Source organism: Periplaneta americana, chromosome 14, assembly GCF_040183065.1.
Source record: "Periplaneta americana isolate PAMFEO1 chromosome 14, P.americana_PAMFEO1_priV1, whole genome shotgun sequence".
In the NCBI taxonomy this organism is placed as follows: domain Eukaryota; kingdom Metazoa; phylum Arthropoda; class Insecta; order Blattodea; family Blattidae; genus Periplaneta; species Periplaneta americana.
Genome location: NC_091130.1, coordinates 158,968,285 through 158,982,061, shown reverse-complemented (window position 1 = coordinate 158,982,061; position 13,777 = coordinate 158,968,285). Strand labels below are relative to the sequence as shown.

The window sequence follows — 13,777 nt, the reverse complement described above, 5'->3', positions numbered from 1 at the left end:
GCATCCGTTAGAAATAAATATAAAGTAATTACATAATTAAAATAGGACGTTTGATCCAGGGAACATTCGTGTTTGATAGAAGGATAAATCGTTTAATATGTTACTTAATTTAAATTGCATCCAAATAATTAAAATGCGATCATTTTGTTCCAGAGACACTCATTTGGTGCAATGACAATTCCTTTAACATGTTTCTTAATTTTCATTACATGCGACCATAGTTTAATGAAGATTGACATCATTTACATTTAATGTGTATATTTTATTTTACTTGTTATAGGTTTCCATTGAATTATGGTAATAACGTAATTTTAACCCTTGTTTTCTACATATTCAGTAAATGGCGCTTGGCCCACTATGGTTCTGAACCCTTCAAATAACTTAAATTATATTATATAATATTACATTACATTACATATTATATTATATTATATCAGAAGTTACTGTAATAACATTATAGCATTATGTCCATCTAGAGAAACTACACTTTCCAATGGTGAAATAATAATTAATTATACAAATCGGTTAATTTAGCTTCTGATATTACTTCATACAAACACAGAAACATTCTCTGTAGGCTATCTTTCATAGCTTTCGATTGTTGCTGTCCAAGGCCCCTTATAGACGAAGTCATTTGTTTTTTAATTCATTACACGGCCTTAGATGGCAGTTATTTTAATTTTGAAACTCATTTATCTCATGAAATATCAGTCCTATCAAAATTTTTCAAGGAATAAAACTTATCGCAAATTATTTTTAAAGAAACTTTTGTTATGTAACATTTTCCACAAAAATCAATAATAAGCGAGATATTTCGATTTATTTAATTCAGACCCCCTTATAACCCCCCTTTTAAATAATGTATTTTGAATGCCATATAGCCTAAAATCTAAGTTACAACGAACTTAATTTATATTCCAATTTTCATCGAAATCCGTTCAGCCATTATCGCGTGAAAAGGTAACAAACATACAGATATACAAACAAAAATTTCCAAAAAAGCGATTTTCGGTTTCAGGGTGGTTAATTATATATGTTAGGACCAATTATTTTTGGAAAATCGAAAATTACCAGAAAAATTTCGGCTACAGATTTATTATTAGTATAGATTTGTAGTGGCAGTTTATGTTAAAGCACATTCACTGACCAAAGTTCAGAATTGGTGGAGGGTAAGTAAAATCTCTGTGAACGTAGGGAAGCTGAAGGGACATAAAATAACGGAAGTAGCAGAGAAATAAATTGCGGAATGTAAAGGCAGATTTTGACAGTATTCTACAAAATTTTATTTAATTTACTTGTATTTATAATAATTACAATCTATTTTTAACACTTTGCTGTGATAGTGGTAGTGAAACGCGCACATAAATGTTTGCAGTTGGAGTGGGATGGCTGTACAAAATGCAATCCATCGAATTTCGACTGGAAATTGTCACTGACTTCACAGTCTAAGCTCTACACGTTTTTATTACTTGATATATTTGTTCTTGAGCTCACAAAGCGTCCACTCAGTAATTCCTTCTTCTCCCAGATCCTGCTGACAGTTCTGGAAACTGCTGCTCATCTTCTCCAGTAGCTGCTCACAAGTTGCTTTCTCCACAGAGCTCAAGAACTGAAGACTCAGATTAAACCTGGAAGGGAGCAATACTTGGTCTAGTGCCTTAAATTCATTTGACACACACCTGCGTTATTATGTTTTCAAAATACACCAGATTTTTATCTGTCTGACAAATTACAAAGAACTATAATGCAAATCAAGCTTTCAGCTATAACTCCCTGTAAAGTTGATTTGAATAATTTCGAGGGAAAATTGTTTCGGGGCCGGGTATCGAACCCGGGACTTTTGGTTTAACGTACCAACGCTCTACCAACTGAGCTACCCGGGAACTCTACCAGACACCGATCCAATTTTTCCCTCTATATCCACAGACCTCAAAGTGGGCTGACAACTGTCAAGCAACCAACGTTGAGTGCACACTAACTCTGTGTGACTTGATATAGAGGGAAAAATTGGATCGGTGTCTGGTAGAGTTGCCGGGTAGCTCAGTTGGTAGAGCGTTGGTACGTTAAACCAAAGGTCCCGGGTTCGATACCCGGCCCCGGAACAATTTTTCCCTCGAAATTATTCAAGAACTGTAATGTATGGACAACTGATAAATTAACACAAGACATTCAGATCTTATACCATAAACTTATAGCAAAAAGACAAGAAGTTATTTTCATCTGGATACCCTCTCATTGTGGCATTGCAGGCAACGATGCAGCCGATAGAGAAGCCAAACAAAGCACCAAAGATTCCACCAACCCCGACTATACCTTCTTACCACATCGAGATTTCATTCCCCTCATAGGCAATAAATGTAAAGAATCATGGATTACACTTTGGGCTCTCAATCCTTCTAGAAAACTTTTCGAAATCAAATCAAAATGCTCCATTAACATACCGATCCACAAGCTTAATAGAAAAGACCAGGTTTTATTATCAAGATTAACCCATTCCTACCTCATCTCAAGAAATGAACCACCAACCTATGAAACCTGTCATTGCTTCCTGACCATCAAACACGTCACCATAGAATGCCGAAAATACCACACCTCACGGAAAAAGTACAACATACCAAATGATATATCTACAGCACTCAACAGTACAGATGTTCTTCTACAAGTAATTCAGTTCTTTAAAGAAATTTCCTTGTATAATATGATTTCATTGTAAAATTTATACTGTTCATATACTCTGTTTACTAATTTTTTGTTTATTTATTTATTTTTTACCTCTAGATACATTGTAATATACTGTGTACTTCGTTTGTAATCATCACTGCTTGACCTGTATTGTTCTGTATGTAAGTACTGTGGTCGCAGAAAGACCCAGCAGTTACGCGACCTAAAAAAAAAACTGTGAACTAATAGGAGTAGACAGGTAAAGCTAAGGTGTTTGTAATTGAGGTGTACAGGGACACAGACATAGAGGTGCCATCTTCTTCAGTCCATTCTACTGACAAAGCCAGGCCATTCCCTAAGAAATACACTATGAATGCTTAAGAAATGATACGTAATTGACTAATTGTCCATTTTATCTCTCCACTTCAAAGTCATTTGTAAAACAACTATTTTTACAAATACTTTTGAAACTGGCATATTAAAAAACTTGGTAATTAAAAACAAAGTCCACTGTATTGCCACATCCTTCAAAACTGTCCCTCATCCAGATTGTTTTTGTTTAAATAAATGAACTGGAAGTTGCAAAATACATTGTTGTTGTGTGCCGTGAAAGAATTATAAGATGCCTGGGGACATTCCTCGTAACTGGTAACCCTGCTCATATAATAGCTAACTATAGTTGCAGTACTAGGAGACTTCTGAGTCAGTTGAAGTGACTGATATGATAGGATCCAGGTAACAACATATTATGCTCTTTCTTACCTTTACTCACCTGCAGATGCGTGGGATGGATATACGCAGTCCTCACGAATACCACATTTAAGATACTTGTGAACCAAATTGGATTTTAATTGACATTTGTATAAAAAATGTTGAATTCCACAACATAATATGTATGTGAATGGTTTCTGTAGTCTAGTTTGAATTTTTAGTTTGTCTATGTACTTTTTGGTTTTCCGAAGCTAGTTTTAGTTTCTTTACTTAATGTGGTTTACTTTGCTGAAATTGCTTTTAATCTTACATACAGCTTGATATTTATTTTCTACACCACACGCCGACTGTGACATCATATAAGAAACTGGAGAAGATTTGATTTTCATTTTTCAACTTCTTTGTGGTTTAAGCATTGGAGCAAGGTTTCACAGCTTGGACACTGTCGCCTGCCCCAATGGTAAGTACACTTACACGTGCGTTTGTAATGTGATGGTTGTATGGTTCGCACACAGAGCAAATTATTATTCTAGTTTTTAATACTTTGTCTCGTAAGCACTGTCGCGTTCGTGCAATAATGGCTCAAGTCATTCTGATTTGGTATATGTTTGAGAAAAACCTGCAGTTTCCACAAAATAATTCTTAAAGTGACATCTGAATTCAATAGTGTACCAGTTACTTGCGAATTTGGTGCATGCAAAGAAAGAGCGTAATGGAAAAAAGTCAATTCCTGAGAAGAGAAGTGTTGAGTGGGAGTTTTAGACAAATGTAATAAATTTGTGAAGTCTGTAGAATGTGCATAAAAATGTATCAGCAGTTAACAGTGATTTAGATTAGTCTGAAAGAATTTAATTTCATGTTTTATGAACTAAATTGGATTTGAATTCATATGCACGTTTGATGAAAAAGCCTTCTCTGCCCTTTCATCTGCGCAGAGTTTGTGATGATATGTTATTTGATAAAATGCATTGATTATAAAATCATCCCAATCAGAAAAACCAACTTCATGATCATTGATCAGTGTTCTTAACTTAGAATTTATTCTGTTTATATTCACACAAACTTTTTCCACATATGTTTATGGTCTTCCTTCATAGGAGTCAAACATATCACTCAGGCATTCCAATTGTTTTATCAATGAATTATATAAATTATAATTAAATAAATGATATAACAAAGGTCACCAAAATTCAAATTTATAAATCCATAGTGTGGAGTACTATTAACAAAAAAGGATTATTTGAAATGATCAATGAGACATTTTAGACTAGATATTATCAGAAACAAGATAATAAGAAAAGAAATGGATCTTCAACATTCGTTATTAGATTTTATAAAATGCAAACAATTGAAATGATATGGGCATGTAAGACGGGTGCCAGAGCAAAGATTACCCACAACATTTCAGAATAATGGTTCTCATCTGAGAGGAAGAAGAGAGGTTGATCTAAGATCAGATGATTACATGAGGTTATTAAAAATGTTTTCCTCAGTCTCTCAAAAGGTAAACCGTACTTTCTTCTTAGTGGAATGTAATGGTGATCTGGCAGCTCCTCAAAACAGCAAATAGAAATTGGCTTAACAGGACAGCTATCCAGGACTGAATTAAATGTATAGTTTTTGTAAACACCTTCTACTAGACTCTTCTACACAGCATATAAAAAATTGCTTGTTTAGTATAAGAATTACTGGAAACTAATATTATCGTGAGAATCTGCAAGTGACTTTACTTTATACAGTAGATATGTTAATAGATATAACACTAAAAGCTTTTACTTTTCTTACCGTTTTGCTTCTGCCAGAGCTTCCAACAACCGGACCGCAAATATAACGTCTGAAGTGTTTGAAGGGAGCTCCAGCAGTGCTTGAAGAATCTCTCCCAACATTCCAACTGGTATTTCTGACTTCATCAACTGCCCTATTTTCGTTGAGCCAACGTATTTGAGGAGGGACAGTCTGTCACGTACGTCTAAAGCTCTCCACTGCCGCATAAATTCAACTGTTGTTGTAGGAATGTGTTGATCATGCTATGGAGAAACACACACATCTTATCCATCCGTAATACAATATGTCTAAGTCAGACGTGGGCATTTAAAAGATGTGCTGTACTACTCTGATTGCTGCAACATGCATCACCTGTTAACGTAATACTCAGCGGTGGATCGCGTGAAGTATTGAAACACGGAACGTTAAGTAATTACGCAGGACAAAAAGATACACGGTTTTCTACAAATGTTATTTTTATGAATAATGACAATGAAAGAAAACAAATTTTCCAAAACAAATACAAACTATTTTACAAAAAGCTGAAACATAACTGTATTTCTAATTTAAACAATTACTGTAAAAACCTTATAAAATGATATAAAACGTACAATTCCACAACAGTTAAAAAGTAATGCCATAATCTGAACCTATTTGTTTTGAAAGGGCATCAGTCACTAATTTGCATCCTCTGAAAATAAAATTAAGAAACTAAGGAAAAATAGATTCTTAACAAAATATCAAGCACATTACTAAGAAACAGAAAAACAACAATTAGGCAATTTTTTTAATTTCTTACTGTAGTTCTTTGTTTGTTTTGTCAATTTACGTCAATTGACTCATGCCCTTAAAAGAAAGGATTCGTTTATTCTTCTTCGTCACATAAATCAGCAAGTGTTTCAAAATTTGGAGTTATGTCAGACATTGCAATTGTGAGCTGATAAAATAAATTTTCATCTGAAATGTGTGATCTTGATTTGGATTTTACAATGGCCAACTGAGAAAAAAACTGTTCATAAATAAAGGTTGAGCCAAACATAGAAGCAGTTTTCGTAACAAAACTCCGAAGATGTGAATATTTTACTTTGCAAAGTTGTTTAAGCTTATATACATCTAAACCAGCCATATTTGTGCACTTGCACTTGGGGTTTCGCGGCCAGACGCGCTAACCGTTGCTCCACAGGTGCAGACTACTATTGTTATAAAAAATAAAATAAAAAAAATTGTTCCATTAAAACGAGTCTTTTCATAATGTCGCTCAACGTGCTAATAAAATTTTGTAGCATAATAAGCACCTAACGCTTTCCCCTTCTTCGCAACAAAAGAATTCATTTTCCCATTCTTTGTGGAAATAATATTTTTGGACTTTTTTTACTTCAGGAGCTTCTTTAGAGAGCGACATTTTTTTTTTTTAGTGAAATCCACCGCTGCCCGCCAGTACTTCAACAGGTCGGACAGGTACCCCAGCTAGGGGTGTGGAGGGAGGGAGATCATGTCCTTGTGTTCGACATGTACTACTGATGCCCACGTCTGGTCTGAGTGAATGTTATCAATGTAGTATTTGTATGGAGAGTCTACTTCATTAAAGGGTGTTACACGATTCAGTTCTGGCACAGAATGAGTAAGTTACAACGCAGGACAACAAATAATTTGAAAGTAAATTCTCTCTTACATGGCTTCAAGCTGTTGTTTGAGTGAGTGGCTTAATAGTCAAAATGAGAATCATTCACTCCAGGAAAGAAAAACCAGCTGACTCAGTATGGAGACAGATGAGAGAGAATTGTGCGACACTGATAGGGGAGTAGTGGGTACAGTGAGACACAAAATATTAAGACATATGTATGCAAGTGATAATTCAAGTATTTTTAAAATCAAGTGCAATAGAAATAGATATTAAAACATGGAGTATAATAATACATAAACAAAAATGTTAATAGATAAAGGACATAATATACAATACGTGTTTTTAAAAAAAAATGCAAATGTCTCACTGTTCCCATTCAGAAGGGTACAGTGAGACACCACAGTGTCTATTAACGGACATTGAAATGATTTACATTTATTTCAAAAGAAAACAAAAACTTGCTGTCTCTTTATCTTGACATGTTCTGTAAGCTTATTTAGAATCATTTTGAGGTCTGACTTCGAAACCATTGAAACATCTATGTAATATATCCATTATTTTAAGCTACAGTTCTTAAATTGGTTACTAGTATGTTCATTTTTAATGTTAGTTACTGGTAAATGTAATATAATTACAGTTTGTTTTTGCAAATCATTGGTACATGGGAACAGTGAGACGTCTCAGTGTACCCTTCAATGGCATGTCTCACTGTTCCCTTTACGCGTAGTTAATTTAAAAATGACGCCATCACTTCAAAATTAAAACAAGAAAGACGAAACTTTGCCAAACATAATCTCAAATACCATAGTATTAGGTAACAAAACATTCATATTTATATCTCATTTGTATATCCAATATAACCTTCATTAAACACAAGCCAAAAGTTTACTTCTAGAGTAAAAATTACGAATTATTTTTTCATCACTCACCTTTATAACTAGAATCAAATCGAGTATGAAAATACTGTTACTTTACTCATTCAACATACAACTCCACTGTTACCAACATCTCAACATCAAAATTTACCATCTAATAAAAAATGTCTCACTGTTCTCTGTCTTACTGTACCCACTCCTCCCCTACAGAGTTGCTGGACAAACCGTCTCAGGATCTGTAAATAGCTTTAAATATAAATCTCATGGTGAAAAAGATATTGGACGTCCATTTCAAAGATAGCGTGCTAATATCAAGATGATGGTAGTTGTGATATAGCAGTGATGAGTGGAACAGGAAGAAATTAAATGTCATACACTTCGTGTCGACTGGTTTAGTACCTGAACACTCGAAGAACCCGACTGGCTGGTTCCTGGTTCGAATCTCTGTTTCTTTTTAGAAGCAAGACTGTTCCATATGCTGCCTTTCTTGGCCTGCAGGTTGTTCAACTTTTCTGTTTTATCCAATGGTTTCAGATGCGATGCCTTTACCAGCTCCCTGTAAATGCTATATTTGTAAATACCGTACTGTAACACATTGTACAGGTACTTTATATCTGATACAACAAACGTCAACCTGAATTCGTCATACGTCGCCACTCGCTGCTCTACGGCCCTGAGCTTCGCGTCGTTCTCCCGCCAGTACTTGGCGTCCTCCTGAATAGCTGCGTCAAGTTCAGCTTCAAGGGCTTCGAAGTCAATTGTGTCGTCAGTTTCTTCCATGATTAAATATGTTCTGGAACAACAGTTGTAAAGTATAAGCAAGAGAAGATTACCGACATTAAATGTTTTATGATTTCTGTTTATGTAATGTGAAAGTCATTATCATCTTTATCTTTGTTGACGGATTAGGTCATCAGATCCATTCTGACTTCAGCCATCCCCCACATCTCGCCTTCCTTTTGGTTTGTATTGCATTATTTGCTTGGGATATCTTTCTTTATTTGTTCTGTCTTTGTGATCTTTCCAGTTTTGTATATATGTTTCTATTTTGTCTGTTACTGCAAATATTTGAAGGTCTTGTTTAATTTCTTACTTACTTACAAATGGCTTTTAAGGAACCCGAAGGTTCATTGCCGCCCTCACATAAGCCCGCCAGCGGTCCCTATCCTGTGCAAGATTAATCCAGTCGCTATCATCATACCCCACCTCCCTCAAATCCATTTTAATATTATCCTCCCATCTACGTCTCGGCCTCCCTAAAGGTCTTTTCCCCTCCGGTCTCCCAACTAACACTCTATCAAAACCTTATTCCTTTGCCGTGGTCGTGCTGGAGAATCAGTCCTATTCCGAGGCTTATTGTAGGGATTCGTAACAAGCTGTTTTTTACGGTGATGGGTTGTTAGCCCTTCGCCCAACCCCCAAGCTGGAGGACCACCCCTTATCGGCTGTCCACGGCTGCTTATTCAATATATTCGCAGCTACCCTCCATATCTGGAGGCCGTCTCCTCTATCCGCAACCTGAGGACGCGCCATGCCGTGGTGATAGGGACCCACAATATGTTATGAATTTTGTCTTCCCTTGCACAGCCTTTCACAGAACGTAAAAATATATCAGAGGTATAGATATATTGTAATGTAATATCTTTATTGTCATTAAGCTCCATACAGGCAATAGACAGGGTCAAATTTAAATACAAACTTGCATAGTACACCCTACTACATGTTTTCAGTCTTCATATTTAAAAATTCGTTTGTGGAATGGAATGAATTTATGCAGTCGTGTTTTAAAACATCTAGAATTCAAGTTTTTAACATCTTCTGTTAAACAGGTTCGGACCCAATTATATATAGTTTTTTTTTTTTCGTTTCACTAAGACTAACAGATGGAAAATTGACTTTATTTTTAGACCTAGTCTGAGCACTGTTTATCATACCTGAAGTACTATGCATAAAATGTAAACAACAAAAATATATAAATTGTAAACATTTCAAATGCCTCATTGACCTGCATGATGCTCTGTTGTTACAGTTTTTATTATTACGAATGCCCTTTTTCGTAATAGCAATATTTTTTTGTTTCTTTTATTTCCTTCTCAAAGTAAGATACTGTACCTGATTATTGATTCAAAATCAGAAAAAAATAACTTAGATTTCATATAAAGAGTAGGTATAGTGTTTCTTGTATTTTTAAGAATATAATGGTTTTAGTTAATTTTGTTCATAAATTATCAAGGTGTGGTTCCAACATAGCTGATTGTCTGTATTTTTTTTTATTTTTTATTTATTTCTTTTTATTTTTTATTTATTTTTTTTTTTTTTAAGCTCATGCGATAAGTATAACATTGTAAACTAATTTCATAATAATGGTCCATGGGCGTGAATTTGAACTGCCACTGGGGGAGACCCTGGTATCTGTATTTAAATAAAAAAAATTTACACATGCATGATTATTGACCTGAACATCTCTCTTTCTGTGATGATGATGACCCAGCCCTCAAGTTAAGTCCCTTCTTGACTCGTGGATTCAGTTGCAGTGTACTTGAACCGTATTGCTAATGTTGTTGTTGTTGTTTTCTAATGCCAGGCGTTTGACAATAAAGTCATTTGACCTCTTGCACTCCAATATTTTTCAAAGATATTATCATGGTCAGCCACTGAAGCACAGATTTTGAGGTGTTCCGAATCCATTTCTTGGTTTGAGTTGCACAATGGGCAGTTAGGGGACTGATATATTCCAATTCTATGCACGTGTTTGGCCAAACAATCATGGCCTGTTGCCAATCTAAATGCAGCTACAGACGATTTTCGTGGTAAATCGGGAATTAACTGTGGATTTTGATGCAGAGAGTTCCATTTTTTCCCTTGAGATTGTGTTATCAAATTTTGTTTGTTGAAGTCTAAGTATGTAGATTTAATAAATCTTTTCACAGAGTAATACGTAGATTTAGTAACAGGTCTGCAAGTAGCAGTGCTGCCCTTCTTTGCTAAAGCATCCGCATTCTCGTTTCCCAGGATTCCACAATGGGATGGTATCCATTGGAATACAATTCTTTTATTGAGTGATATTAATTGAGAGAGCATTTTAGTTATTTCTGGTGTTTGAGATGAAGGTGTGTGTTTAGAGACGATTGATAGAATAGCTGCTTTGGAGTCTGACAATATAACTGCATTTTTAAATTTATTGATGTGGCATAGAAGATTCCTGAGACTTTCACTTATTGCAACGATTTCTCCATCAAAACTTGTTGTTCCATACCCAAGAGATCTATAAAGTGAGAAGAGACAGCACGTAACACCTGCACCGGCACCTTGTTCTTTGGAGATCAAGGATCCGTCGGTGTATAAATGAAGCCAGTTTTGTGGAGGGTACCTAATATTAATTGTCTCTAAAGACAATTGTTTCAGTATTTCAGTGTTTACTTCTGATTTCAGTATTTCTTCTGTTAAATTTAGATTATATTCTATATTTAATAGAATTAAAGGGTTTGGTTAATTTGTAGGTTTTATTTTAAATTCGGGATATTGATTTTCTGTTTTAATTCTTGAACAATGGATATGAAACTTTTTTGAGTTTTCAATCTACAGAGAGGACTGTATGAATGCCAATTGTTTCCTGGTAATCTGATAAGTTTTTCATATTGAATCAATGCTTTTTCTTCTATTGTCATTTTGATGCTGTTAATATTAGTGAGGAATCTCATTTTGGTATAAAATTAAGACTACATATTGTCGGCTTAGAGTGAGTTGAAATTAAAGTTCAGGACCTAATCCAAAATACAGGTACAAATCCCACAATTGTACCGTATTTGCAGCAGTTTGATGCTAAGTTATGTGTGTACTTGGTATATATTTTTTTCTTTGTTAAGTTTATACACGCTTCAACATCCGTGGTCATAACGTGTGTTAGGATCTGTGGGTATACCATTAGGCCATTGTTACTCTTGTTGAGTTTCTGTTGTGTGTTGTAGATGGCTTGTGTTCATGTAACTGATTATAGATTTTGATTAATGTTTATGATATTGGTGATGAATCATGGTATGTAAATTTCCAATCAGGCATTTGCCTTTGTGACTAAGGGAAACCATGAAAAACCCTAGTCAGAGTGGCCTGCCACAGGTTTGAACCTGGGATCTCCCGAATACGAGTCACAAACGCTGCCATCTGAGCCAACTCGGTTTTCCTGGTATTGTGATAATGGGAAACACGCTGTTCAGCAAAGCTACAATATAATATAAAGTAAAGACTGGAATTCAAACAAGGCAGGAAGATTCATAATTCTGGTGAAGATCGATTTACAATGAACTCCAGACCAGCTTACACAGTATCTGCTTCACCACTCGAACCTGCTGTACATTTTTCCGTGAACCTGTCACAGACATGAATATATATTCCGATGTATTATTTATACAATGCCCTATTTATAGTGTAAAGAATATAAACTGTCTAAAATTACTCGTGGCAGAGCATAAGTAACGGAAGAAAAAAGTCAAATGTTTTTGTGTGTCATGGTTTTCCCAGAAAAAAGCCACCGGCATGGCTCAGTCGGTTAAGGCAGTTGCCTGCCGGTCTGAAGTTGCGTTCGGACGCGGGTTCGATCCCCACTTGGGCTGATTATCTGGTTGGGTTTTTTCTGAGGTTTTCCCCAACCGTAATGTGAATGCAAGATAATCTATGGCGAATCCTCGGCCTCATCTCGCCAAATATCATCTCGCTATCATCAATCTCATCGACGCTAAATAACCTACTAGTTGATACAGCGTCGTTAAATAACCAACTAAAATAAAAATAAATCCCAGAAAAAAAAATGTGTTTTGTGAATCTAACATTTTTGAAAAAGAGAGTAGACATTATTTAGACTACTTTGCCGTGTATGTATGGAAAACCTGGTATTTTACAAATTAAAAATACAATTATAAGATACAATTGGATTTCACTAGATATTTTGTTCAGTAGACCAATATGTATTGCTTATATACTAAGTTTGGCAGTTTGTATCTTTTACTCTATTATCAATAATATATTCCATTGTTAAAGGCACATTCACGAAACAGCTAGAGCGTCAACTTCCCACAGTGGTAACCCAGATTCGAATCCCGGTCCTCCAAGTGAAAATTGTGGTAGACATGGACATTGCTTGGAGGTAGCTTTTCATGGGGTTTCCCCTACCGGCATTCAACCATTGCTCTATCAGTCATGCAGTGCTATGTAGTGTGATGGCAACATAACAGCTTACGGGAATGCTCGAATGGAGGACACAATGTCGAGTACCTTCCATTGGATAAAATTCTATTTCACTGTTACGGTAATACATTGCTCACATGAATTTACGACTTGTACTGTGCCTTAAAAAAAACGGAATATATAGGAGACAGGATGGATATAGAGTTTGAGTGACTGGGCACAAAGGAAAGTAAATTATGTACTTCCATACGCTGGATTATGCTCCCAAGCGAAAATGAATACATTTTACACTCCGTTCCAGAACATGGAGATGAAATTTACTCTTTGGAGATGTTTGAGTTCTGCACTATATACTTCTCTGAAACTTGAGATTATTAAAGACTATTCACTGGCATCATAATATAGAACTGAATTCAACCTCTCTAATTTTATAAGCAAGCCTAACAACAGAATTGCTATTGCTCAGTGATGATGTAATGTAGCTTTAAAAAAAATAATAATCACCATCTAGCCCTTGGATTTTGTATTTGCATACTGATCAGCTATATTGTCCAGATATTAAAACTCTGCACATACTCAATCTCGTATAAATTATTTCTGCATGCTGTCTAACAAGGAAGAAAGTGTAAAGAATGTAGTACGCATTTAAGAACACTTCATTGAAATACTGTGGACGTTAAAGTCCTCAGAAGAATTTGCTCTAATATCAAACGAGCTTATGCTAACGATCAGTAGGTATTTTACAAATACACAATTAGCCATTAACTGAATATCAAGATAACTTCTTGTCATATAACTGCATTTCATTGATTACATCCTCCATAATGTCAACAAGGAGCCATTTAAGCAGTGATGCCAACCAGTAAATTAGACTATTCAGTTTTGCAAACTTAAGCAGCAAAAAATCCGTAAAGGGGATGAGAGAGAGAGAACCATAGACAAATAAATTGTAGCTGCCAAA

At 35.3% G+C, this 13,777-nt stretch overlaps 1 protein-coding gene across 3 annotated transcripts; it reads right to left on the bottom strand.

The window, feature by feature from the left end:
* Positions 1–1,270: 1,270 nt before the first annotated feature.
* On the bottom strand, positions 1,271–13,683 carry LOC138713925 (coiled-coil domain-containing protein 103). Of its 3 annotated transcripts, none has more exons than XM_069846462.1 (5): positions 13,583–13,683; positions 8,270–8,428; positions 8,035–8,191; positions 5,158–5,399; positions 1,271–1,628 (listed from the first exon to the last, which is right to left on the bottom strand). In XM_069846462.1, the coding sequence occupies exons 1-5, from the start codon at positions 13,621–13,623 to the stop codon at positions 1,466–1,468; spliced, it is 762 nt and encodes a 253-aa protein (XP_069702563.1). In that variant the 5' UTR covers positions 13,624–13,683; the 3' UTR covers positions 1,271–1,465. The 3 variants fall into 3 exon arrangements, with proteins under 3 accessions (XP_069702563.1, XP_069702565.1, XP_069702564.1); XM_069846464.1 differs by lacking the exon at positions 13,583–13,683 and adding an exon at positions 13,393–13,569; XM_069846463.1 differs by lacking the exon at positions 13,583–13,683 and adding an exon at positions 13,321–13,568.
* Between the last annotated feature and the right edge of the window lie 94 nt (positions 13,684–13,777).